The sequence below is a fragment of the Cynara cardunculus genome, assembly GCF_001531365.2.
Source record: "Cynara cardunculus var. scolymus isolate 2C chromosome LG 1, CcrdV1, whole genome shotgun sequence".
Taxonomy (NCBI): domain Eukaryota; kingdom Viridiplantae; phylum Streptophyta; class Magnoliopsida; order Asterales; family Asteraceae; genus Cynara; species Cynara cardunculus.
Genome location: NC_037528.1, coordinates 34,274,734 through 34,287,542, shown reverse-complemented (window position 1 = coordinate 34,287,542; position 12,809 = coordinate 34,274,734). Strand labels below are relative to the sequence as shown.

The 12,809-nt window shown below is 32.8% G+C and overlaps 2 protein-coding genes across 2 annotated transcripts; one reads left to right on the top strand and one right to left on the bottom strand.

The window, feature by feature from the left end:
• The first annotated feature begins 4,705 nt into the window (after positions 1–4,705).
• Positions 4,706–6,091, top strand: LOC112499948 (50S ribosomal protein L28, chloroplastic). Its single transcript, XM_025103211.1, has 2 exons — positions 4,706–4,989; positions 5,755–6,091. The coding sequence occupies exons 1-2, from the start codon at positions 4,764–4,766 to the stop codon at positions 5,985–5,987; spliced, it is 459 nt and encodes a 152-aa protein (XP_024958979.1). The 5' UTR covers positions 4,706–4,763; the 3' UTR covers positions 5,988–6,091.
• A 1,108-nt stretch (positions 6,092–7,199) lies between these two features.
• Positions 7,200–11,684, bottom strand: LOC112499935 (protein NPGR2-like). The gene is made up of 5 exons (XM_025103202.1): positions 11,423–11,684; positions 10,717–10,996; positions 8,621–10,093; positions 7,959–8,112; positions 7,200–7,828 (listed from the first exon to the last, which is right to left on the bottom strand). Exons 2-5 carry the CDS (start codon positions 10,972–10,974, stop codon positions 7,512–7,514), a joined length of 2,202 nt encoding a protein of 733 aa, XP_024958970.1. The 5' UTR covers positions 10,975–10,996; positions 11,423–11,684; the 3' UTR covers positions 7,200–7,511.
• Positions 11,685–12,809: the final 1,125 nt, after the last annotated feature.

The window sequence follows — 12,809 nt, the reverse complement described above, 5'->3', positions numbered from 1 at the left end:
ATATATATATATATATATATATATATCATCAATATAATAATTAGAATATTAATTACGGTAAATAACATTTATCAATTAGTATTTAAAAACATTTACTTATTGATTTGTACTTTGAAATTTGTATTAATACATGATATATCCCAAAATACATATCCACAATTTTATAAACATGTTATCATTACAATTTTTAATGAACTAAATGACAGTTATATCATTCATAATTGAAAGATTAATGAATTCTCTATCTCATAATTAAGAGTAGAGTTGGAAAATAGACATTATTTTTTTGAAAGTGGACATTTACTTTTGGACAAACTAAAATATAAACGGGGACACTTATTTTGGGACAAAGAGAGTATTTGCTTTTGTTATTTGTAGACATCATTCATCTTATAATAACAAATTATTCTTTATAGTAATATATATATATATATAAATTAACGAGCGGTTAATATCTTTTCAAATTATTTATAGACTAAATTTCTGTTTACCATATTTTTTGTACATATAGTTAGTGACTGTGTGATTTAAACGTACACTTATTTATTTCTTAATAAAAATCGGCAGAAATATCATTCTCTTTTTTTATTTTTAACTTCATCATCAATCAGACAAATAATGCATAAATTATTCACTACGTTGTCCGAATATGCTTAGCGGTAATGTAGGGTTCGATTTCGTTTGACATCGGAAGGTTTCGAGTTTACAATGTGGTTTAGATATAAGGAGTGCCGGATCCAGAAAGTCATGTGGTCAAGGACACTTACGGGTATTAGAAAAAAAAAATCCAATGTCGGCTAACTTATTTGAATTGAATGAGGTTTGGATTAAATGTTTTTGGGTTATTTGGTATTTTTGAGTTATTTGCAAACTCTTAGTAAGACACTATTAATGACAACATAGAATACATAGTATGATAAAATTAACAATATTCCAAAATAAACGTATGTGTTAAATATCGAAATCATTCCATAAACCACTAAAATTGTAGAGACTTTCGACACTAAAAGCAATGAGTAGGTAATCGAGAGGAGTGAGTGAGTTGTCGAAAGAAAGTCCGGAACGTTAACAGAAGATGGTTGGAGTAAATGCGAAATCTTCTTTATCTTTATATATAAAAGTAAGATCTATAAGAAATGATATGACACTCTAAGAATTGAGTATTCTATATTTCTTCCATTGAGGTTGAGCTTTATGTATCCCATATTGATGGAGAGATGAAAGATTGACAATTGATGGTAAGTATATGTGTAACATCCCCCGTCCACGTGGTCCGGAATCGGCGGTGTTACTAACGGGACTTAATTCAAAGATACAAACATTGCAGAGCTACTAATAAACTCCAAACGTAGATTAACTTCTAAAACATGCTTTACAATCCAAAATATTACATTCTAACAACTATTTATAAGCTTAGAATATTATACATCTACCAACGAGTTTACAAACTCCAAAAAATCAAACGCTCGATCTCAAGTCCCGTCCCTTATCAAAATCACTTGGAACCTGCCGTGTCAAGAAACAAGAACACGGCTGAGCATGGGGCTCAGTGAACAGATTGCAATATAAACTTGAAATAATAATACGTAACATCGATAATAAAGCGGAAGACTTAAAAATCAATGAAACTGAATTCATAGAAAATCAAGACGTTTCACAGTTCTCATTTCAAAACATCATTTAAACACAATTCGTCAATTCCTGTAGTGTTCGTGGGGTGGCCAAACCACACGAACTATCGGGCCGGCGTGCAGGCACACACCCCGAGTCCCCCGTGAATTTAACCACGGTCACATGGTGGGTAATCCTAGGATCGATCCATCCATCCTGGAGCCAATAAAATCGGACTAGTCCACAAAAATTATAAAATGTTATATTATTAAAACAAAAATAAATTATTTCATTATTAAACTTAAATTAAATTATAATAAAAAATAAATTAAAGAACTTACATAAAAAATGAAAACTTTTAAATAGTTGATTTGACATTAACATTGATATATATTTTTTTAAATTTTTATGAGATCTTCAAATTTATATTTTATTCAAAAATAAAATCATTATTATTTTTTTTTAAAACACATAATCTATACTATCTATACTATATTATAAAACATTTGACAAAAACTTTTAAAAACAATTTTTTATGCACGAAGTATTGTTTATTGATGCATATTACTTAAAATTTAAAATTACAAGTAAATTATGCGTAAGTACAACTTATTAAAGCTCCATACTTGAATTCGTCTAACTAACTGCAGATAAAAATAATCAAATATTGGATAAATATCACATTTTAAATATAAAAAATATAAAATATAATTATGATAATCATTGATAACTAACATAATTTAATTAATGAAATTACACCAAAACACAATAACTTTTAAAAAGATTAATTTAATACTGATATCGATATTTTTTTTTCAAAATTTTATGATATATTTAAAAATTTAAAAATATTCAAAAACAAAAATATTACCATTTTCTCAAAACCACATAAAACCAATGTTTACTTAAAATTCAAGATTACAAGTAAATTATGCAAAAGTACAACTTATCAAARCTCGATTTTTGAATTCGTATAACTMATTRYGGAKAAATATAATCAAAYAGAGGATRAACATCTYATTTTAAAATATAAAAAATCTAAAATATAATTAGRATAATTATCGAGTTCCAACAAAATAAATAATTATTATCTTTATAAAAAAATTATATTATTAAACCAAATATAAATTACTTCGTTATTGTACATAAATTAAATTATAAAAAAATTGAATTAAAAAATTATACAAAAAATGAGGAATTTCAACTAGTTAATTTGATACTAATATCGATATATTTTTATCAAATTTTTATGATATCTTCAAACATATATTTTATTCAAAAATAAAAACATCACCGCTTTCTCAAAATCACATAAAGTCATATTATAACATCGACTGAGATAAATAATAAAATGAAATATTAAAATTACGATGTATCTCGCTGTATTACGCGAGTACGCTTCTAATAATTTTCTAATGGGTAAAATAGATAACTTAAATAAATCAAGACATTTATCAGTTTACAAAAACAAACAGTCTTATTGATTCAGATTTCAAACTTCAACACCACCTTTTATTAATCAGAAGTGAAATAAGACTTCAAACTTCAATACTTCTTAAAAGACAAAAGTCACATTAGTTTCTTTTTCTTATACTCGATAATTGCAATTAAAATAGTTTCTTTTTATTGTAGCATGATAAATCTTTTTCGAAAACTGAATAACAAACCAATGATAAAATCGAAGACTTTGAATAAATATTATTCTTTTAAAAACTATTTTTAAAATGTTAACAGTAGACAATATAGAATTAATAAGTGTAACTAGTTAATGTAAATAAGTTAGCATATACTTAAAAATTTAATTGTCAACGTGTAACATTTCCAATTCTCCAATTAGAAAATTAAACCTAATTTTATCGAGAGGCTTGGTAAACAAATCAGTGAATTGAATAGTTGATAGTCAGTAAGAATAAAATGAAATTCAACATCAATTTTCATCACATGATCTCTAATGAAGCAATGTTGAAATATCAATGTGTTAAGTATGAGAGTCAAGGACTGGATAATTGGTAATAGCTATTGCACTTGAATTTTCACTAGAAATAGAAATTTCTGAAAACAATTGATCATAATCAGCTAACTGATTTTTTATCTAAACAACTTGTGCACAACAACTACCCGCATCAACATATTCAACTTTGGTTGTTGAGGTGGACACAAAGTGTTGCTTCTTGCTAGTCCAACTAAGGGGATGTTTGGTTGGTTTTTCATTAAATCTTGTATGAATAAAGATGTATGTGTAGATTAGTCTGTCTATATGGATTGGGAAAATTTTTGTTTGGAATGATTAGATGGAAGAAGCATGTTTTTTAATTGGGTATTGTTAATCCTAGTACTTAGGGTCTTGATGTATGTTTTAGACATTTGATCCACATCACCACATTGGTGACCTTCTATCTTCACTTTGGCTAATTTTCGATTTTGCCATTGACTTTAAATTTGTACCAAAAACCGATATACAAAGATTCTGATAACTACCAAATATTGATAGAATAGTAGGACATATTGGAGGGACATCACCAAATCAATAGGTGAATAACATCCAAACCTCTATTTTTTCCTCCCTCAAAGCCATCGGTCTTCCGTCCTTTCCACAGACAAACTTATCTAGACAAATAAGACTTTGAATTTTGGTACCATGAGGATTTTATTAGTTTACGAATAGGTCGTTTACCAAATGCTTACTTAATTAAAAGTTCACTGAGTGTCACATACCTTCGAGAGGAGTATGACAAAGATCTAGAATCTTACATGTAAGAGGTATAACAAGGACCGATAATCTTACTTGGTAAGTGAGGAAAAAACTTTTACTCAATAAATGCTTACTGGGTAAAAAATGTCTACTAACAGTCCATTTTGATGAACGAGAATGCCATCTAATAAGGTAAGTTAGGATGGTGTTTTTCGTTAGTAAGTGCTTATTTGGTAAGGATTTGGTAAAAGGCAGTGAAGTCTTTGAAACATGAAATGACCAGATTATTAGAAATTTAACAAATCTGCTTGGTTTTTGCAATTCTTCAATCTCAAGGGGGTGAATGTGTACAAATAAAAACCGAAGCAGATGCAGTAACATAAGATAGGGAATACCCATTTGCTAGTCCACCCAACTCTCTGTTTTGAAGAAGATAAGGAGAACGAAACTCTGATAAAAGATGGCGCTAGTTGCAGCGTCGTTTGGTCTGGCGACGGGAAAGGCTTCTATTACATGCTTCTTCAAGCCCCAATCTTCTGCTGTAAGATTGAAGCCCAATTCCAATGAGGTTTCGGAGCTAGGGTTTGTTACTTCTCAATTGAGTGGCCTCAAGATATCTCACCATCAATGTGCTTCGCCTCACAAGCTTTCTTCACCAATCAAGCTTCCTATTCAGCCAGTTGCTCGTAATCTCTTTCTCTCTCTCTCTCTCAATTTCCCTTTCTGGGTTGGCTGAATTTGATTATATACAATTTCTATGTGTATTTTAAAAGGATTTATCTTCATTTTCTTGATTTCTTTCATCGTAAATAGGTTTTCTTCGATGATTTTAGTTGATAGAAATTTACCAAATCTGGCTTTTTCTGTAGTGTGATGGCAATTGGTTGGTTTGAATATGCTTTGTGCAATATCTACTTGAGTATTGGCTGTTTAGTGTGTATGTTCTTGATCATTTTTGCTTCTTTCATGAATGGATTGATTCCAATTACTAGAACGTATCTGTGCTGCTGGAAGTTGTTAGTTAAGTTGATCTGGTTTGGTTTGTATAATTGTTTTTTTGAGGTATTTGGATTGAAACAGTGTTTGGTTAGTAGGATTTGAAATGAAATCGGATTCCATTATTTATAAAAATAATTAAAAATTATATTTTTATTAATCGATTATTACAAAACAAATGTTTTTAACATTTTTTAAAACCTTATTTCATACAATCCCGTGAAATCCCGAGCATCCTCTAAGGATTTCAAAATCCTATGTTTGTAGTATTTCAATTAAATCCTAGGATTTCAAATCTGGACAATCCAACAAACCAAATATATGGGATTGAAATGGATTTGAAATTCAAATCCCCCAAATCCATTCCGTTCCTGCAAACCAAACGGGACCTTATAGTTAACTTGAAGATTTGTTGGAGATAAAAGAAGAGTGTTGATTGAATGGAAAATTTTCAGGTAGAATCTGTCCCTTCACTGGAAAGAAATCGAACCGGAAGAATCTTGTTTCCCACTCGAATCACAAGACAAAGAAGCTGCAGTTTGTGAATTTACAGTACAAGAGAGTATGGTGGGAGGCTGGTAAGCGCTTCGTGAAGCTGCGGCTTTCGACCAAGGCATTAAAGACCATAGAGAAAAACGGGCTAGATGCCGTTGCCAAGAAAGCTGGAATTGATCTTAGCAAGAAATAGTTTTGATTTCCTTGCACAATGTTGTTTTTGTTGTTAAAGATGTTACTCACATTTTCCATTTTTCAATGATATTGTGTTACAAGTTGTTGGTGATTTTAGGTAGCATTTGTTCTTTTAGGAGGGTGCTGAAGTCTGAAGTCTTATTTCACTTCTGATTAATAAATGGTGGTGTTAAAGTTTAAAATCTGAAATAATAAGACTGTTTTTGTATACTAATAAATGTCTGAATTTGTTTAAATAGTCTATTTTGTTCATTAGAAAATTATAGTGTTGAATTTATAGATAAATTTATACAATTTTACATATTTATTCATCATTATTACGAAATTTACATCTAAATTATATAATTAGCATTCATTTAAACGAAAATATGTCATTAACGGTATTTAACACATTTAAAAACTATTAAAATACATCAATTGAGAGGGGTGAGGATCGATTTGATAAAGATCGATTGATAGAAATGATCAATCAAGGTCAATCGATTGAGAAACGTCGTTGCTAAGGGTTTGGAGAACAATAAGAGGCAAATAAGAGGTTGGTTTACCTTTTATCGGATAAGAGGAGAATAAGACATAAGTGTCTCTATAAAATTTAAAAAACCCGTCTACATAGCCCTGCCTCTTAACGAATTAGACCTAAGAGGCTAATGATTTTTTTTTTTTAATCATAAGTGTCCTCTGGCATTTGGTGTAATTGGATTTGCAAGCGAATGGAAAGGTTCTTAGTAAGCTACAATACGGGTTACGTGGTGCAAAGTATACACTTATATAAGTTAATTTGAACATGGGATTGCAACAAATGGTGAGGATAAGGGGGCACGCCCCTTCCGAGTCAAGGGCAGAGCCCCATACATACATACTTACGTATGTTTATAGTCTGATTTGTTTCAATGTTTGAGGTCACTGATCAGTGACCACCTTTTATTGGTGGTCTTATCAGTGAGTAATTACGCATTGATGTTGATCAATGATTGTTCACTCAGGGGTCAGGGATGACGCTGAGTGTTACTAATTGATAACCATCTAATTGTTGCGATTGTTTATAACTTCTCATAACCACCCAATTTCGTGTAAATCTGGATTATTCTTGAGTAAATTTCGTGTAACCCACTTGAAATATACCCGAAGAGATTTATTTTAGATTGATTTCTCATGAACCCTAACCCTAGATTTCTAAGACAAGTTGCCTCTGTCAGTTTCCATTACTCAATTTCCCAATTGGATACATGATACATAGAAACTAGAAATAGAATAGATACTGTCATAGACATGGGAAATGAGCTACAATACTTGCATAAATGAAAACAAGAACACAGGGCTGCCACCCTCTTTACAGCTACTGGATACAAAAGAAACTATCAAGACAAAAAAAGATCATATGCCATCATTGGCTGGTGCAATTTTCTTGCTATACCTATTACTGTATAAACTAAAAAACAATCTTGCATAGAAGCAAATCATCTTGTAACAAAACGAAAGGTCAAATTAGTGACCATTGCTGTTGAGATTTGGGGTGTGACTTTCATCTGAAGGGTTCAACAGGTTCAGATTCTTGAAGCATAATTGCAGCCTCAAAACATTCAGCAGCTTCTAGGGCTGAACAACCATTCTCAGCCTTGTATACCAGACCAAGATTGTACCATGCACGAGGGTTAGTCCGATCAACCCTTAGTGCATCGGTTATAAAGCTTTTGGCAACTGGTAGCGATTGATCACTGAGTTCTCTGAGAACGATGGCAGTTGATATTAGGCTTGGAACATGATTTGGATCAACATCTAATGCCTTCTCAAATGAAGTTAATGCTTCTTCCCTTTGGCCTTTGGCTTGATGGAGTAAGCCTAGAAAGTCAGAAAGCATGTTTGAGTATCTTGCATAAAAGAAAATGCCAAATTTGCCTCAACTGGCCAAATCTTGGTGATCTGTATATAGTGTTAGAAAGGGGGATTAGAAATGATGCTAGTTTTGTACCTGTGGAATGCCATCTGGATGCAGAATGAGGATCGATGGCCTTAGATTTTGATAGACAGACTTCAGCATCACGCCATTGCGATAAACTAGTGTAAACGTTTGCAAGATCATGCCATATTTCCATTTCTAGACCTCTTTCTTTGTTGCTCCTCTTCTACCATACCAAATGAAAAGGGTTTAAATGGGTGACCAATCAACCAGTTTCATCCAAACCGACGACACTGTGTTCTCAAAACCTTTTTCTGAAGGAAAAGAAAGGAAAGAGAGGAGAATGAGGGGAAAGCAAAAAGACCATGTGTTTTCTGAACTTTTTAGAAGGAAAAATATCATTTGTTTCCAAAAACTTTCCTCTCAACGAGGGAAGAAAGAGAGAGAAAATCTGAAATCTGTGATCTTTAATGACAAAAATACCCTCGTAAAGAGAAGTGAGAAAAATAAAAATAAGAGGTATATTAGTAAAAGTGACATCTTTCCTTTCTATCCGGTCTAAGAACATGAAAATTTGTTCCCTTTCCACTCCTTCCGTTCCCTTTCAAGAACACAAATAAAAAACTTCCTTTCTTTTCCTTTCCATATATCTGTACTAGGGAAAGTAGAATCATTCCTGCTTTGATTTGTTTGACGAAATTATAAAAAAATAAAACAGGAAGGTAACATTGTACCATCTTTGACAGTTTTTTGTGGAGCCCAAAGCTCTTGCTGCGAACTTGAAGAACTGCAAGAAGACGTGTATATGTCTCTATGCCGTTCTTTAAATGGCCTTGTGCAATCTGCAATTTAGCTTTAGTTCTCAACAGTTCTCCCTGATCCCACTTCCCGGTTTCATCTATAGCAGCATCTACAATATTCTCAGCATCAACATATTGTTTTTGAGCTGATAAAATACGTGCTAAAAGAATCCATCCTTTTACGCTAGCTCCAGCCTCAACCTTCACAAGCTGCTTTGCATAATATAGAGCAATATCCAACTTCCTCTGTTCTGCGTGTTCAAGGCTAAGATGAAACAGAACGTTGGGATCTTCTTGTTTCATCATCTTGTTGGCAGTTTCAAGTGATTCCACAGCTTCAGATTGCATTGAAATCCTCTGAGAATCCAAATTAGCATTTCTTGATTGTGCTGAAAGGGAGATCCCAAGAAAAAAATTCGCAACACTAATCATCTGCTCACAGTTTCCCTCGAATTTCTGGAGTAGTTTGTAAAGGTATGCAATTCCTTCTTCAAGGGAATCCGAATGCCCTCCACAAATCTTGGAAGCAAGTAACATCTCAAATACGCAATTATGGTGGTTCTCTTTATCATTAAACAAACTCCTCAATAGATTTAGAGACACGGTTTCTTCACCTTCGCCATAGTAGCATAGTGCCAGAGTGCTGTACCTTTCCTTTCTTGCAATGATCCCAGGTGGGAATTCTTCGATCTGATGAGCAAGTGATCTTAAGTCGTACGCCACTGATAGTGCAAAAGAAAGGTGATAAAAGATTGATGGGTCCCACTCTATTATCCCGATAACAATCTTTCTTAGAAGAATCAGTAGCAAAAGAATGGCTTCTTCTAGATTGCTCTTGGGTACATAGGAACTTTCCATCTGGGATCGAAGGTTTGGAGGGTTTGCATCACAACCACTGTACAGAAGAAATATAGCAAACTCTTTTTCAATATACATTCGTGTTTTGTGATCAAGATTCCAGTGGTAGAGAAGGGCACGCCTATATGACAAAATGGTTGACTGTGGATCCGAAGCCAGTTTCCAGAGTTCAGGCAACAGCTCAACAGCTTTATTTAGAATTTCCTGCAGTTTACTATCTGAAGAAAAGTTAAGAAATCCATCGGGCAATGCAGATTCGACCGTATCTAGTATTATTTTGCACGATTCAGCAGCTTCTCTAAACCGTCCCAGGGCCTGCAATGACTTCGATTTGAGAAAAACAGCTTCAAAGAGTAAACTGACAGCGTGTATCGACATTGGTGGGGCCGCATCACTTTGAGAATGGCGTCTAGGTGGTTCAGATCTTCTAGCAAGCGAATTTTTCATCTTCGGTGTAACAGCAGCAATGTCAATTCCTTCAAAAACATGAAGGGCAGCCTCTACATTTCCTTTTTGATACTCTAATCGACCTAACAAGGCTCTTGCTTCCTATAAATTGCAAAAATATATCAGCTGCTCACAACTACAACAAAATTGGTTTTATAGGACGGCTCCAAATATGTGTAAATGTCCTACTAAACTGCTTTATAGGGCCCACAATGTAAAGGTGTTACAATAAGTTAATAATACGTTTTTGGGTGTCCTAATAAGTATTTTGTGACCCTTTTAAAATAAATCGGCCTATTAGTCTTTTTATATATGGCATTTTTTAAATGGGTCCTATGAACACATTTTTTTTACAGGACATTGTTTTTTGTAAGACCTTTTTCAGATAACGTAATATACCAATAGGATGCTTTAATCCAAAAAGTGTCCTAAAAGCTTGTTAAGGCTAGCCAAAAGCGTCTTAAAAAAAACTTATTGTAATAGTTTTACATAGAATGCACAATTATTTGGTCCTGTAACTCAAGTCATATAAAGCAATGTATTATGATATGTAGACATATTTGGTGCCCGGTAAAGCCGGTTTAGTTGTAGTGTAGCAATAAACAGGCAACCACCATACGTGTATGGTACATAGGTTATTGTTATGGGTGATCAAACAGTATGTTTCAGAATCATGTTATGTTAAAAAATGCAACAGAAGTGTGAAGTGAAATGGAGAAAATTACCTCATAGTTGAGAAAACCACTCTCACGAAGAGAGGATTCGGCTTCTTCTATATTGCTGTTATCCAACTTAGGATCAGGCTCACCGGCTCGAGAAGAATACCCACTGGCTGAAAAATCCCTCGTGGCTAACGATTCCGATGAAGCATTCGTTTCCTTCGCCTCTAATCGTTCACCCGAATAAAAGCATTTCATCATCATCTTTCTTAGCCTCCCACTCAAGCTGGTTCTATGTCTATCAACCCAATGTTTGAGTTTCATCCTGCCTCCTTACATCTGAGTTCTTTTCAAGATAACAAACATAAAAAATGGCTATCAGATACCTCATCTTATAGAATGTATAAAAGTGGATAACATCAGTAATCATCTAAAAGGGAATAACATCATTCATTTAATGAGCTTCTCTGACTGTTTTCCAAAAGAATCCAGAACCTATGTTTGAATTATTATCAAGTACTGTAAGTGGGTAGAAACATGTGAACTGAACAGGAGCCTATCAAGATTCAAGGACGAAATCAAACAAAAAAACCCACAAATCAACATTTCTTATCCGATGACTCAGACGACATTGATGCAAGTAAGTCGAAACTTTGCAAAGATAGATCAAAACCCATGTATAGTTGGCAGAAGCAATCATAAATTTGGGGAGTGAGACAAGAACAAGAAAGGTAGGAAAGGAACAGTAAAAATTGAAGGAAAAAGGGGGTACCTTTTGATTAGGGAAAACAAGTGAAAGAGCCCACAAGGAATCAAAACAAGCACTACCCATTTTGACCTGAATCATCCAGATATAAAATATAGATCCGTGAATAGAAGAATCCAAAGCTTGAAAATGGCAAAGAAGGCACCTTTTTTGTTGATAGTGTTAGTGGTAATGAGTGTGGTTAAGGGCATGGAGCGATTGATTTGAAAAATGGGAGGAGATGTAGAGAAGGGTCAGAAACGTTTGGCGCATTAAATATGGGTGGAATGACCAAATGTGAATGGAGGGAAGACTTTTTTTAGTACGACTTTTTGAATAAGCTCTTTCTCCCATGTCATTACTTTTTTAAATAATAATAATAATAATCAAAATGTTTAAAATCATTCTTACCTGTTAAATATTTATCGAATAAACGACCCATATGAAGTCCATTGATTAACTAAGAGACGTTTTGATAATTAATTTTACTTTAACTTTTGTAAAATTATGTTATTGTGTAAGTTGATCAAATATTATGTACAAATGGACAAAACATTATATACAAACGGACAAAACATTTAAATAAAAAAGTGCCCCTAAATTACACACATCCCTTCTACTATGGGTATTGTCGCTTTTGCTAATTTTTTTGTTTGGTTGTTCAAGTTGAAGCTTTAAATTAACGCACACAAACAGATTACTTGTGTATGTTCATATTAGATCTTTGGTTCAGAGATGAGCAGATTCGAAATATGACTTAAGTTATGTAAGGAGGTTTGAGAAAATCTTCAATAATTACATAAAGATGTAGGTTGTTGCAGAACTTTAACTAAGGTTTACAATGTCGATCGAGTTAGTATGTTATAGAGATATGCACATCTTTCTAAAAAAGCATCCCATTTTTATGTCGGTCAATTGGAGGGTTATAATATTCCTCCTTTTCATTTGAAGATAAATTTGAATAATTTGTTATACCTCAATATAAAGGATGTAACGAGACTCTAAAAGGTTTTAAATAATTTTTTGTTCTAGTATTACCCTCAATAGAATTTTTGATGGTGAAGGATTGTATGAGAAGAAAAGTTAGAGTGAAAAATGTAAGAAAAGATTTGAACATTTGATCACTTTTAATCTCATGCTCATCATGAATTTTGCTTTAAAAGGGAATTGATCTGATGCATCTCATCCTAATATGCATTCACTGATGGATATCCCTTTTTACACTTTTCACCTTAACTCTCATGCTCACCGCAACCCAACTCATTTCTAATTCCATTAAAAATGATAATTATCCTAATTTTAAAAGTATTTTCATTTTATATTTATATTATTTTTTAATGAATTATGTGGTCTAAAATGTTTTTCGTCTTTTCATAAATTGATGTCTGAAAACATCCATTTCAAGCAAATGAAA